Source organism: Acipenser ruthenus, chromosome 10 (assembly GCF_902713425.1).
Source record: "Acipenser ruthenus chromosome 10, fAciRut3.2 maternal haplotype, whole genome shotgun sequence".
Taxonomy (NCBI): Eukaryota; Metazoa; Chordata; class Actinopteri; order Acipenseriformes; family Acipenseridae; genus Acipenser; species Acipenser ruthenus.
The window spans coordinates 38,210,695-38,223,677 of NC_081198.1; the positions used below are offsets into that span (position 1 = coordinate 38,210,695).

Below are 12,983 nucleotides of genomic sequence, written 5' to 3' on the forward strand. Positions count from 1 at the left end.
CTTCCTATTCCATGCTGACTGGAAACAAATGGCAAAATTCAGGGGTTCCCTGGACCATCGTGATATCATCGTATGATTCGTATCCTTAACAATAATACAGCTGCTAAGAACCGCACATTCAAAATCATAACACATGTAACATACTGATGTTACAATTTTACAATCACATATTCCACATCATATACAAAGTAGTAGAGTGTGCAGAAAAATAAACTAAAAGCAACTACTGGACACAAAAAAAGAAAGGAAAATATGTCAGCAATTTCAGAGACATCACTTCTCCAGCTACAGACCCGTACAACTTTGCCCGGGCTAGAAAATGTTGGTCGCTTTAAATCAGCTCTCAAGACCCACCTGTTCTCTCTTGCTTTCCATGCTCTTTAAGCCTGATATCTGCTATTAGCTGCAGTGTTGCTGCTACTATTTCATGTATTATGCTACTATCATGCATTATGCACTTTTCACTGTATTTAATGTATTCTGCATTTTTTTTTGCTGTATAGCATGTATTATGCATTTCTCTGTATTTAAAGTATTATGGATTTTCTTGTTACTGCATCTTGTAAAGCGCTTTGTGATGGTGGTCCACTATGAAAGACGCTATATAAAATAAAGATTGATTGATTGATTGATTGATTATGTATTACTGAAAACACTAAATTCTCACACAGCATGCATTTGAGATTTAATAAATAGTATGATTTTTAACTTTCATAACGTGGAGGCCCAGCAGTGTCAAAAAGGATAGCCTACAGAGCTTAATTCCTGTTCTTTCCTGTTGAGCAACATTTTAAAGCTGTTATTTGCAGCTGTTTCTAAGGGTGGGTGGGAGGAGGGCTTGGATACAAATAAAAGAAAATCCTTTTGATACAAATTATGTCAAAAAGGGAGGATCACAGGATATTACCACTGAATTTAAACACTGAATGTCAGTCTCCATCAGATATAATCATGTTTAGCATTTGAAGCATAATACATATTTTAATGTAAATGAATAGTTCTGTGACTTAATGAATTCAACATTATTAGAACCTCAAGATTTGTAATTGAGCATCATGTAAGTTTGGCTCTGTTAAAAGTCTTTTTTGGCATAGGGCAGCAGTGTGGAGTAGTGGTTAGGGCTCTGGCCTCGTGACCTGAGGGTTGTGGGTTCAATTCCAGGTGGGGGACACTGCTGCTGTACCCTTAAGCAAGGTACTTTACCTAGATTGCTCCAGTAAATGTGATATCTTATAACAATTGTAAGTTGCCCTGGATAAGGGCATCTGCTAAGAAATTAATAAGACTAAACAAATATTTGACAATTTCCCAAGATTTTAAATAACAATGTTTTGATTGCATATGCACAATACATACAAACTACAGAAGCAATGGGGTGCTCTAATAAATTTGCACACGACTGTATTTTCAGCAGTATCACAGTTTCTGTCCATGTTTTGTTTTATAGTTCTACTACATCACCTATTTTACTTCATTAGTATTCTTGCAGGTTTGAAAATAGTAGAGTGGACAGAAAGCCAAACATGTGATTTACCACCTGACACAAAAGGCAAAGTGTGTACAGTATACATATTCTAAGCTAGTAAGCAGTCTTATGATATAATTATACTTTGAAAAGGCAATAAATGAGAAAATAAATTGCCATATAGGCAGAGTTAAGCCAGAAATGGTGAAAACAACAATAAATTGCATCTTTAAATAATAATGACTTTGCAATTCTGTCAATGAAATTATTAATTTAAAGTGTCAAGTGAAAAAAAATACACTCATAGACAAGTACAGGGATTGTGGGAAAAACAACCCTTGCCATATTTATAAATGGGCTGTCATATCCCTAATTATTTTTTGGGGAAATATTTCTTGTTCTGTAATATATCCTTTTGCTACCATACAGTGGGTACCAATGTGAACGCTATATTATTATGCAATACAAAAGGTGCAGCGGTAAAACCAGTGCAGTATTCGACTTCTATATTACATGATAAAGAGTGTTTCATAGTTATGAATTAGGGCTCTCCAACAAGCTACACAACATACAGCTATACATTATTCCATACATACATACACTAAATACATACTTTCATGTACACATAGATAGTATAACAATATGAAATTACCTTTTTTGTTATAATCTGTGTCTTTCATAATTTTCTGGTAACATTCAAACTGCGCTGTCACTATTTTATTTCTGGTGACCCCAAGCTCACTGTAGACATGCTGCGGGGAATGTTGAGTTTCGTTAGCATCAGGGTGGGCGAAAACAAATAGCTGGAAATAAAAAAAAAAAGATGGAATTATTACTTTGAGAAAAAAATACTATAAATATGCAATGTAATGCAGGGTGAGTCGGGCTGGGGACCCACAGGAAGTGCTGCATTGGTTCAGGGTAAGGGAGGAATACTAGTTCTATACTAGTAGTGATACTAGTTCAACTCTTCACCAGACCTGTCAACTCTCCCTTATTTGCCAGGACTCTAATATGTTTTTTGACATGGCTCCTGGACAACTCCCAGGGACAGATTTTCTCATTTTACCAAAAACTCTACTGTTAAACCCCTTCATCAGGAAACCCTTATTTTCTGCAAAAGTCATGTACGGTCTGTGGTTACTGCAATCCCAGTCTGTACCTAGCAGGGTTTAGGACCCTGGGGACCCCTGTGGCAGGCATGCATTCAGAAGTTGACCACCTATGATGGCTGCACATGCGATAAGCCCTCCTCATCCAGTAAAAAATCCTAAAATATTGATCCAAATTTGAAGCTTCTTAGACCACAACATATTCTCACATAATCCTAAGCAACATAGGAAAAAGGCATACTTTCTGTAAACTTCTGTAAACCAAAAGTGATCTTTCGTTGCCAAAGGAAAAACAGAGAGTAAGAATGTTACATATGCAGAGACCTTTACATGTTGTGACTAGTTCAGCAAATCTGCAGTAGACATGTTCCCTGACTCACACATAGCAAAGTATTCTGCAGGAAAGTCTAAAAGTCACACAAATAGTGAAAGATAAGCGTTTCTATTACAATTGGATATCAACATTGCTTTAGAAATTCAGATTGATTGATAATATGTGTTTATATACAGCAATAGTGTGTTCATTTAAAGTAGAAAATAGTTGACAATGAAATGTTACTGACACTGGTATTATTGATCCACCACATAAGTGCAGTGTAACAATGTTACAACACCAAGTTGTGTATTTATTTATTTTCTTATTTTTTTATGACAGACTTATTGAATTTTTTTTCTTGTTATAAAGTAGGTGCCATAGCTCGTCCTTTGATGATGAGGTCAATGTGCAGTACCAGACTCAGCCTTTAGGTTTGTTGTGTGATTTGAAAGTAACAACGGCAACTGTGTATGCTTTACTGTTGTGCAAAATCAACTACAATACACCTGTTCACTGTATTGGCTGCTGCCAAATCAGCCACCTACAAGTACAGTACAATAAGAACCACAGGGGCCAAGAGGGATTTTGATTGTGAAGCATGTCACGGTTGTTTTTCTGTTTAATATTGTTCTTTTTTTAAAAGCAATTAGAAGGAAGTAATAAAGTGGAATAGCTGTATGCCTTTGTCTTATGTATGTATTTACTTCAATTTAGGCCACTAAAATTTAAGTTTACAAAAGCTCCCTTATTTTAAAAACTCAGTGTTGACAGGTATGCATCACACTTCACTGACCCCTACTGGTCAGGTGCCCGAAGAGCCCGTGAATTGCCTCCAAGGCCCAGTCACTTAAAAAAAGGCAATTGGCTTGACAGCAGCATCTGAGATCGCCTGCTGAGCGATAAGTGATTTGCATTAAAGAGGTGACATTCGAACTGGGTAGAAAAATCATGTGTAAAACCTATAAAACAAAGAATATATATATATATATATATATATATATATATACATATATATATATATATATATATTATATATATATATATATATATATATATATATATATATATATATATATATATATATATATATATATATATATATATGGGCTCTTGAGTGGTTGCAAATGCATTTTTTGACTGTGACAGTATGCTACATAGAAATCTACCCGCTTGGTATTTTTTTTGATTTGACAAGAAAAGAGATATGTATCTTAGTCAATATAATATGTGAACAAATACAAAAACAAAAGTCATCCAATGTTCAGTCAACCAGATGTCAGTCACTCATAAATAACAATAAAAAAGAAAAGCATAGAACATTGGCTGTAAATCATTATGAATAAACTTTGGCAGATTTACATTACCTCAGACACTGAAATATTCCCCAACGCAGCTTGAACAGTTCATTAGAAAACAGAAGAGATTACTATCTGGAAACTGGTAGGCATATCGAATTAGCTTATCTAAATATCTCTAAATGCTGGATTGAGTTCTGATGAATTCGGCGAGAGCTTGCAATTTACTTTCCATATGTTTAGTTCCGCATTCATTTAAATACATTTTCAATGTTGGCACAAACTAATGACATCGATTTTAAACTAAGAAGCATTCACTAAGGGGCTATATCCGAACATTGAAAGCAGTTTCTTCTTAACAGTCCATAAAGGGAAACCCTTAAGAGAAATGTTGCATTCCGAACAAAAATGCTGATTTCCTTTTTAAATTTGTTCTTTTGCTTTGGTGCTGATAAGATCTTATTTATTTATTTTGTTTATCAACTCAATTCATAGCCAATTGATTAACTATTCAGATCATTTTCCTGCATTTACATAGATCCTCCTCTGCATTTTATGAAGCCATGACATTAAATAATTCCACAGTTATCCTAGTTTTTTTTTTATTTATTTATTTTTTGGTACTTTTTATAAACAGCTAAAACATTCCAGAACCATAATTATAATGTACTCCTAGAATTAGTTGTACTTGATCTAGTACACATTGAAAAAATAATTGCACACAGATGTCACCTGCATGGTCAATGTCAAACAACTGTGAAATATATAATGCTGTACATGTAGTGGTGCATTCTGTAATAGATAACAGTTCCAGACACACAGATAAATATATTGAAATTCAGTGAAAATCTTACCTTAGCAACAGAACTAAGTAACAAAAGAGAAGGCACCCAGTGTTTCTCCATCTTCATAATTGACACAGGACTGAAGCAGCAATGCAGAACTCTTATCAGACTGAAACAACAAAAGTATACAAAACAGGTATGAATTTCTCTGGAATTTTGAATTTCACATTCAAAAAACATTTTTTCATGGCACTGTTTCAAACATCATCCCACAGTGCTATAGTCTATAGTCTGGATATCAGGTTGAGCCACATAATGAAAATGTGTTAGGTAAATATGCTTTCATAATGCCACGGAAATGAACACAAACTAGGAGGCTTGTGTGTGAAATATCCGGCAGCTTCTTATAGTGCTGATTAATGTTTCTACAGTACTGTAGCTGTGAGCATTAAAAAATGCACGCGCAAACCAAGTAATCAACCTTGAGCATCAACACAACACAGAAACAATGATTTACTTGATTTATTTTTTTATTTTTTTACAAATTAAAAAATGTAATAACCCATACAGAAATATATTTTTTATATATATAATAAGAAATGTATGATACTTATATTTTACCAATATCATTCTTGTATTAAATAGTATATATTAAAAGTAGATTATCAAGATATTTTATCCATTTTTCATACACCAAAATTGGCCCCTTTTCTAGATACAAAAAATATATATGGTAAATGTATGTTTTGTGTATTTAAAATATATAATTGTGTATATATGTTAAATATATCATTAATGCTTTTAAAATATAAAAGTATATATTATATATATATATATATATATATGAGAAAATATATTGGTGGATATTCTGTATCCACCGATTTCATTTTTTTTGTATCGGGTGTTTTATTGGGTTTTATCGGTTAAAACCGAAAATCAGAAGCCCTATCTATATGACAAATATAGAACTAGTTAATTTTAGTGATTATTAACTATATATATATATATATATATATATATATATATATATATATATATATATATATATATATATATTATAACAATATATTGTAAAATATATTTTAGTCAGTTAAAATACATTAGTAATGTATAAAAAATATATTTAAAATATCTGGTGCATTTGGAATATATTTTAAATATAATTCAATCTATGAGCCATATATTTATTATTTTATATGTTGAAAAATATGGTAAGGTTATAAATATATTATTCATATATTTAACATGTTTGCCATTCATAATAAATATATATAAAATATATTTTCTTTCCGTATGGGAATAAATATATATTTTTGTTAGAATTGGTCGGCTATGCATATGAATGTTAAAATCAAATCTGGAGAAAAAAAAATACATAAAAATGAACAGTGCCCCAACTGCAGCAAGGTATCAAAATGTGTGCTGCTTTTTTTGTTACATTTGTTAAAGTGGAGAGGTCTTCTACGGCCACACATCCCAACAGGCAAAGTATGAATAATTAATCTAGGAACATTAACCTCAGCAAACATGAAAAATAATTTCCTTGCTTGTCTACAGCAGACTTAACAAAGAGTGAGCATTACTACAGACTATATAAAGTCACTCATTTAAATTACGGGATCACAGCCCCTCACCCACTCCAAACAAAGACAAAAAACAAACAAACAACTATTTAATAAAGCCAGAGGCTATTACTGATGCCCAAAGCTGATTAATGCATTTTGTAAATATGGAAATATTTGGATGAGCTAACATTATAATATGTTGCCAGTCGACAGATTTAAAAACAGAATAATATTTGTTGGGGAGGTATGGACAATTAGTTTTTCTTTAGTATTACTTAGTTTTTATTTATTTATTAGGAGACATTTAAACAGGGTAGATCCACTGAGATTCAACTTGTTTTCCAGGGCTGTCCTGCCCCTGTTTATAGCATATTGGGGATTAAGCAATGCTTTTGAGAATCAACTAGTAAATACAAATACAGAAATAATAATTTTGTGTTTTAATGTATGAGTTTAGCTACAATTAAAATCCAAATTAGAAGTGCAATAGACAGAAGAACTGAGAAACACAAGCTCCTCAAGGTTGCGTATTAACCACTGCTGCTACAGATTGTGATCCCTGTAGGTAATATGAGGGTACAGCTTTAAAACTGCTTGTGTGAATGAGCCTGGTATGTTTGAACAGTGGAACAGCACACTCCCTTTGGGCTGTGCAATGTCTTTGTTTTTTTTTTGTTTTTTTGTCAAGCTACCTCTTTTACATTACAAGTAATTACAAGTATAAAGACCACGTATAACAAATATACACAATTTACTATAAAATATTAAGTTATTAATTTGCTGATCATGACAGAGACACATTTAAACCTAGCCTATTTACACCTGTGTTATAGTTTTGCATATAATTCTACACGGTAGGACTGTTCAGCCTATGTTCACTGAACTTGTAGGTAAGAAGTGGTGATTTCATAACTTTACTTACAGGTGTCCTTTTTTCTAAATGTTAGGTAAAGTCCGTGCTCCTCAGCTGTTATTTCCCCAGCAGTCATTACCTGGAATAGTTATTCATGACATTGAATAAATAATTGTGCAGCTGGCTGTGTTCTCATTACCTACTGTACACTTGCTATTTGAAACATGACTCTTGAACCATCTATTTATAGTTTAACAGGTATTCCCAGCATAAGAAATATTTCTTTTTTTTTTTTAGGAAGAAAAAACACTGATTGCAACTGTCTGTTGTGTGCTGAAAAGAATATCTCAGCGAAGCAACACAGGGTATTCAGGCTACATACCATAATTGTGCTCACAGTATCCACTCAGCTCTCTGCCTCTTGGAAAACTGTAACCCCAGTCTGGATTTCTTTGAATAGTTTATTGGTGCTCAAGCTGATTTAAAGCACTCAAAAGGGTTAATGTTCAGTAACTCTCTCACCATTGAGGCCCGCAGGGTGTGCTCTGGAGAGATATACAGTGTTGGTAATCACTTTTTTAAGTTGGGGGAGCTGCCCAGAACTAGGGGGGAATATAAACAAAACGGTTGTCAACAGACTGCATTCCAAGATGACCACCCCACAAAGTTTAAATCACAAACACACCACAGATTAATAATAAATGCATGTGCAGCATGCCATTGTTCATTAACATTTTCAGCATGTTACAAAAAACAAAAATATTCTGTATTTGGGGACTTAGATATGGAATGTGTGCTATAGCTGTGTGTGCATGATATCAATATTGTGCTAGCTTACCAAGTCTATTGTCTTTGCAGTGTGCATTGTAAACATCCTACGAGAGTCACAGGATGTTTGCTTTCTGCTCTTTTATTGTTCCCTTGCGGAACATTTTTTGGTGTAATATTTTGGATCTTTAAAAAATCTGTATAGGAATGCAATCTGCGTCAGTTAGCACATTTGATTAAATGATCAATAACTGTTTGAGTCACAGGAAGTAAGTTTGTTTCTGAAGCATATAGCAAAGATATTCAGTAAAGGATATTTAATCTGTAATTAAAAATAATGAGAACAAATTACAAGAGCTATTGTGAAGGTGTAGTTGGTGTAAACAATATTTATTTGACATTACATAGAGAAAGTGTGTTTAGTGTAAAATAACAGGGGGGGGGGAGGCAAAGTTGTGTCAACATTTAACATTGTCCCAGATAGCGTCATGAATGAGAAAAAACAGGCAGTAATTGGGCCAGTTTACAACGAGATAGTGTGCTGCGCTTTGTCAACATTGTTCTTATTCTTAAAATAAATTATACAGCAATGCAAGTATTTTTAAAGCACGGCACTGGATTATAACAAACTCGAAAAAAGTAATGTATTGCATTGATTTTTATGTATAACATTGCCTACCAGAATGTATCTAATACTGTAGTGTACCACCTTAAAATTATTTTCTGACGATCCACTGTGAAAAAGACAACGATGAGTTTATACAGCAGCTATGCAAACCCGAAAACACACAGCCCAGCCCTACACATGGGCCTAAATCTGAAAACGCACAGCACAGCCCTACACATGAGCCTAAACCTGAAAACACAAAGCACAGCCCAACCTGAAAATGCTCAGCACAGCCCTACACAAGAGCTTAAATCTGAAACCACACAGCCCAGCCCTACACATGAGCCTAAATCTGAAAACGCACAGCAACAGCCCAACCTGAAAATGCATAGCACAGCCCTACACAAGAGCTTAACAAGCTGTGACAAACATATCTGACATTTCCCTGTGACTCATCATGATGTCAATAATATCACATTATTACAGAAATAATAGAATTCAGTGTCATTCTGTGTTGTCAATCTAATCACTAGACAACGATGAACTATCAATCAAAAACCAAGGTCTGTGGGGGAGGGGCAACTGCCCCCCTGCCCTATAGCAAATTACCCTCCTGTGTATGACTAATCCAAAAGCACCGAAATGCTAAAAAAAAAAAAAAAAAAAAAAAAAGAAATACTACTACTGATAAAAAAGACTGAGAAACAAAGTCTTTTATTTTTATGGCTGTGCTCAAAGGTTCGAAGATTCATTCGCTAGCCAGGAATTCAAAGGTAGTTTAACCCTTTGAAGATTCGTCAGGCGGCATTTACGCACTATATATTTTTTTCTTTTTTTAATTTTTAATTTGTATAATGCATATTACTAAAACAAAAAATGTATTAAAATCCACTAAAATACAAGAACTCTATATGGCGCCACTGCCATACATTAGAGCAGGGTATATTATGCCAAAGCACTTCAGTGCTTTGGCATAATAGTATTATTATTATTTGTTTTATGAGTAGTAGTAGTATTAAAATAGTAAAATGTCACTGTGTCTAATAACCTGCCTAAATCAGCTGCAGTTCTTTTAGTTGGCTGCAGTAAGGTGCTACCGCAATGCAACCTTACTGTATATATCACAAGCAGCATCAGTTACATGTACATAAACAATGTGCATTTTTATTTTTATTTAAATTATAAAAACCTGATTACTGTTCTATATAATGTATTGTTAAGCTACATGTGGATGTTCTATTCTATTTATATGGATTACCTGTAAAATAATAGGATTTTCAATCAAATATAAACTAGTAGCTATGGTGACATCACCAGTAAATTATGCAAATTTGTGCCATCGATGGTTTGAAACTTCCTTCGGTAATGTGTTCTAAACTCTTGAAGGTCAAAATGTACCCTTCGTTACAGCCCTATTTTACTCTTAAAAACAAAACATTTTCCAGTACATATTGGGCAGCAGTGTGGAGTAGTGGTTAGGGCTCTGGACTCTTGACTGGTGGGTCATGGGTTCAATCCCAGGTGGGGGGACACTGCTGCTGTACCCTTGAGCAAGGTACTTTACCTAGATTGCTCCAGTAAAAGCTCAACTGTATAAATGGGTAACTGTATGTAAAAATAATGTGATATTTTGTAACAATTGTAAGTTGCCCTGGATAAGGGCGTCTGCTAAGAAATAAATAATAATAATAACATATTCCCTTGCTGCAGCTACAGCTGTAAAGGAAAATGAATGCTATTGGCTTCATAAAATAGTACATCAACATGATGTATAGCCAGCCACATGTGCGACTGAACCCAGCTGGGAGATTTTTCTTTGGTTCATAAAACCTGTGTGGACAAGACCAGATTGGATGATTAGTTTAATCAAGTTTAACACCACTTTCACGAAATCTCACCAAGATAGCACAATTCAGGCAAAAATTCAGGCAAAATACTCAATGAGACTCCCCTGAGTAAAGGGGCAGTCTTCTATTCAGAGGATGAATACAATCTATCATTTTAATTAATGGAATATTATTACCAATGAAAATAAAAATCAGAGACACTTTTTTAATGAATAGTTTTACGTAAATGGTTGGAACATTGATTCAAGGTGGCTGAAGCATTGATACAGAAATTAAAGCAAGAAAAACTCCAACTAAGCAATTCAAATACATTATAAAGCATTTTTGGGATAGGGAGATCAATATTTATTGACTGATACAGTATTCAAAGTACAGAGTATAGTCATGTGTTTCATGTCTCTAACTTATGTTACAGTACCAAAAGTTGCAACCAGTTGTCTTTAACATGTCCACCATTCTGGTTGCTTTACACGGAGTACTTAATGTCCAGCTTATGTATCTTTCAGTCCCTCTTTGTATCCATGACCTCCGGATATAACACAGTAACCTTGTTTGTAAGTTAAGGATTTTTTTGCTCAATAAGAGGTTAACAACAGCTTGTATTCTGTCTGGATTGATATTGGCGCTATCAGCATGGATGTAGATTAAACTTCCGGTGCTTGTTTAAGGCCCTTGTGCGTAGCTGAGAGACACTGTAAGATTAAAACCAAGGATTTTATGTAATCCTGAAAAGCATACTGAAACCCAGGCCACCTACCTCAAACCAGTACGGTCAAGGGAAAACTATGACAGGTGGAAGCACTAAGCTTTAGTGAACAGATGTTATCACTGGACTCATGTGCTTGTTTTTTCCTGTTGTAAAAGAATGGTTTCAAATCAGGGCCAGTATTCACTCAAAATAAAGCCTTCTTATCTCACAATTTGCAGGCGTTTTTCTTTTTTGTGTCTATTTCTACTATTATTTTGGTATCTTTTAGCAGCTAAATACAAGAAAAAATCACCCTTTCACACAGGCAAAGGGATCATGACAGTCAACAGATCATTCTCATGGCTACAGAAACTTCACTTCAACAATTTTTATTTTCTTCTTTTGACACCCTGCAACGCAAATGCATTGTACTGCATACTGCATATAATTTAAAACAACTATGAAGGTTTTGATAGGGGCACCTTTAATATTTTAAACAACCTTATTTAATTTACAAATATGTATTAATTATTAGTTAAACCATCTCAATTACTGTACATCATAAATATCTGACGATGATAAAATGTCACTACAGAATTGTACACACAACTTATTTCAGAAAACAGATACCTTCTGCCTGGAGACGCATTCTTTTTAAGATTAGCAAATGACAAAAATGCAGAATTAGCAAGAACCACTGAGCTCTATGGAACGTGGGTAGTACTAGCAACATTTTTTATAGTTCCATGGAGATTCTAGTAGTATGATCTTCTGCTATATCTGTCTCTATCATATTGTGTGGTTGTGTTTTAACTACTAACATCCTATTAAACAATTATTGAAAAATTAAACAAATTATACAAAACAAAAGCAGTCATCACTAGTGACTACTGGGCTGATTTTTTCTGTCATCACTTGTGACTACTGGGCTGATTTTTTCTTTGTCACTGTCAAAAAACATTTGTAATTGGCAAGAGTGATGAGTGACGGCAAAAACACTAACCGCATTACAATAGAATATAGAATTTATTTTTAATATAGCCCTTCATAAACAAATTAACCACACAAGAGACATCAAATTTTTTTCCCCATAAGGCATGTGTTTAAATGAAATATGTATATACGCTATATTATTGATGTATGCATTCTTGGTATAAACAAGATATCTCATTAAAGGCCATGACATACAGCATTTTCTAAGTTATTGCCATATCTGCACATGACAGAAATACTGTGTGTCATGGCTTTTCATGACTTATCTCACACAAGCACACCTTTTTATAGCTGCGTCACATCATTTAAGCCAAGTCCTAAGTGACGCAAAGTTAAGTATGTGCAAGTAATGGAGCGATCATTCTGCACAGGCACATCTGGTCTGCATATGTAATCAGGAGCATCTCAGAGGTCAATGAGATGCTTGCCCTTACCAGTTTGCACATGCGCATTTTTCGAGATGCACTGCCTGTTTATAGGACAGAACTACCGCAGAGTCAGAGTGACAGTAAATAAAACAGTATATTACAATCATTTTAAAAATAAGGGTCTCTTTGCTGTGCTCAGAATTCACATTGTTATGAATAACTGCTGTCACAAATTATTCTTGAAATTCAGGCGACCTGTGTGTTAACCTAACCCATCACAAGGCAGAACTAGATGGGCAATACAGGGGACTGGTCATCATT

At 34.2% G+C, this 12,983-nt stretch overlaps 1 protein-coding gene across 4 annotated transcripts in view; it reads right to left on the bottom strand.

Annotated features, from left to right (window-relative positions):
• Window positions 1-12,983, bottom strand: part of LOC117406089 (calcitonin gene-related peptide type 1 receptor-like) — a 34,806-nt gene that overhangs the window by 14,636 nt on the left and 7,187 nt on the right. For 2 of the 4 annotated variants that reach the window (XM_034009876.3, XM_034009855.3), the window contains exons 2-3: window positions 5,043-5,142; window positions 2,118-2,268 (exon numbers count right to left, since the gene is read on the bottom strand). In XM_034009876.3, the coding sequence (XP_033865767.1) occupies window positions 2,118-2,268; window positions 5,043-5,099 (208 nt within the window). In that variant the 5' untranslated portion in view covers window positions 5,100-5,142. Of the gene's footprint in view, window positions 1-2,117; window positions 2,269-5,042; window positions 5,143-7,460; window positions 7,531-7,773; window positions 7,994-12,983 lie in introns of all 4 variants that reach the window. The other 2 variants (XM_034009866.3, XM_059032184.1) reach the window with 2 other exon arrangements.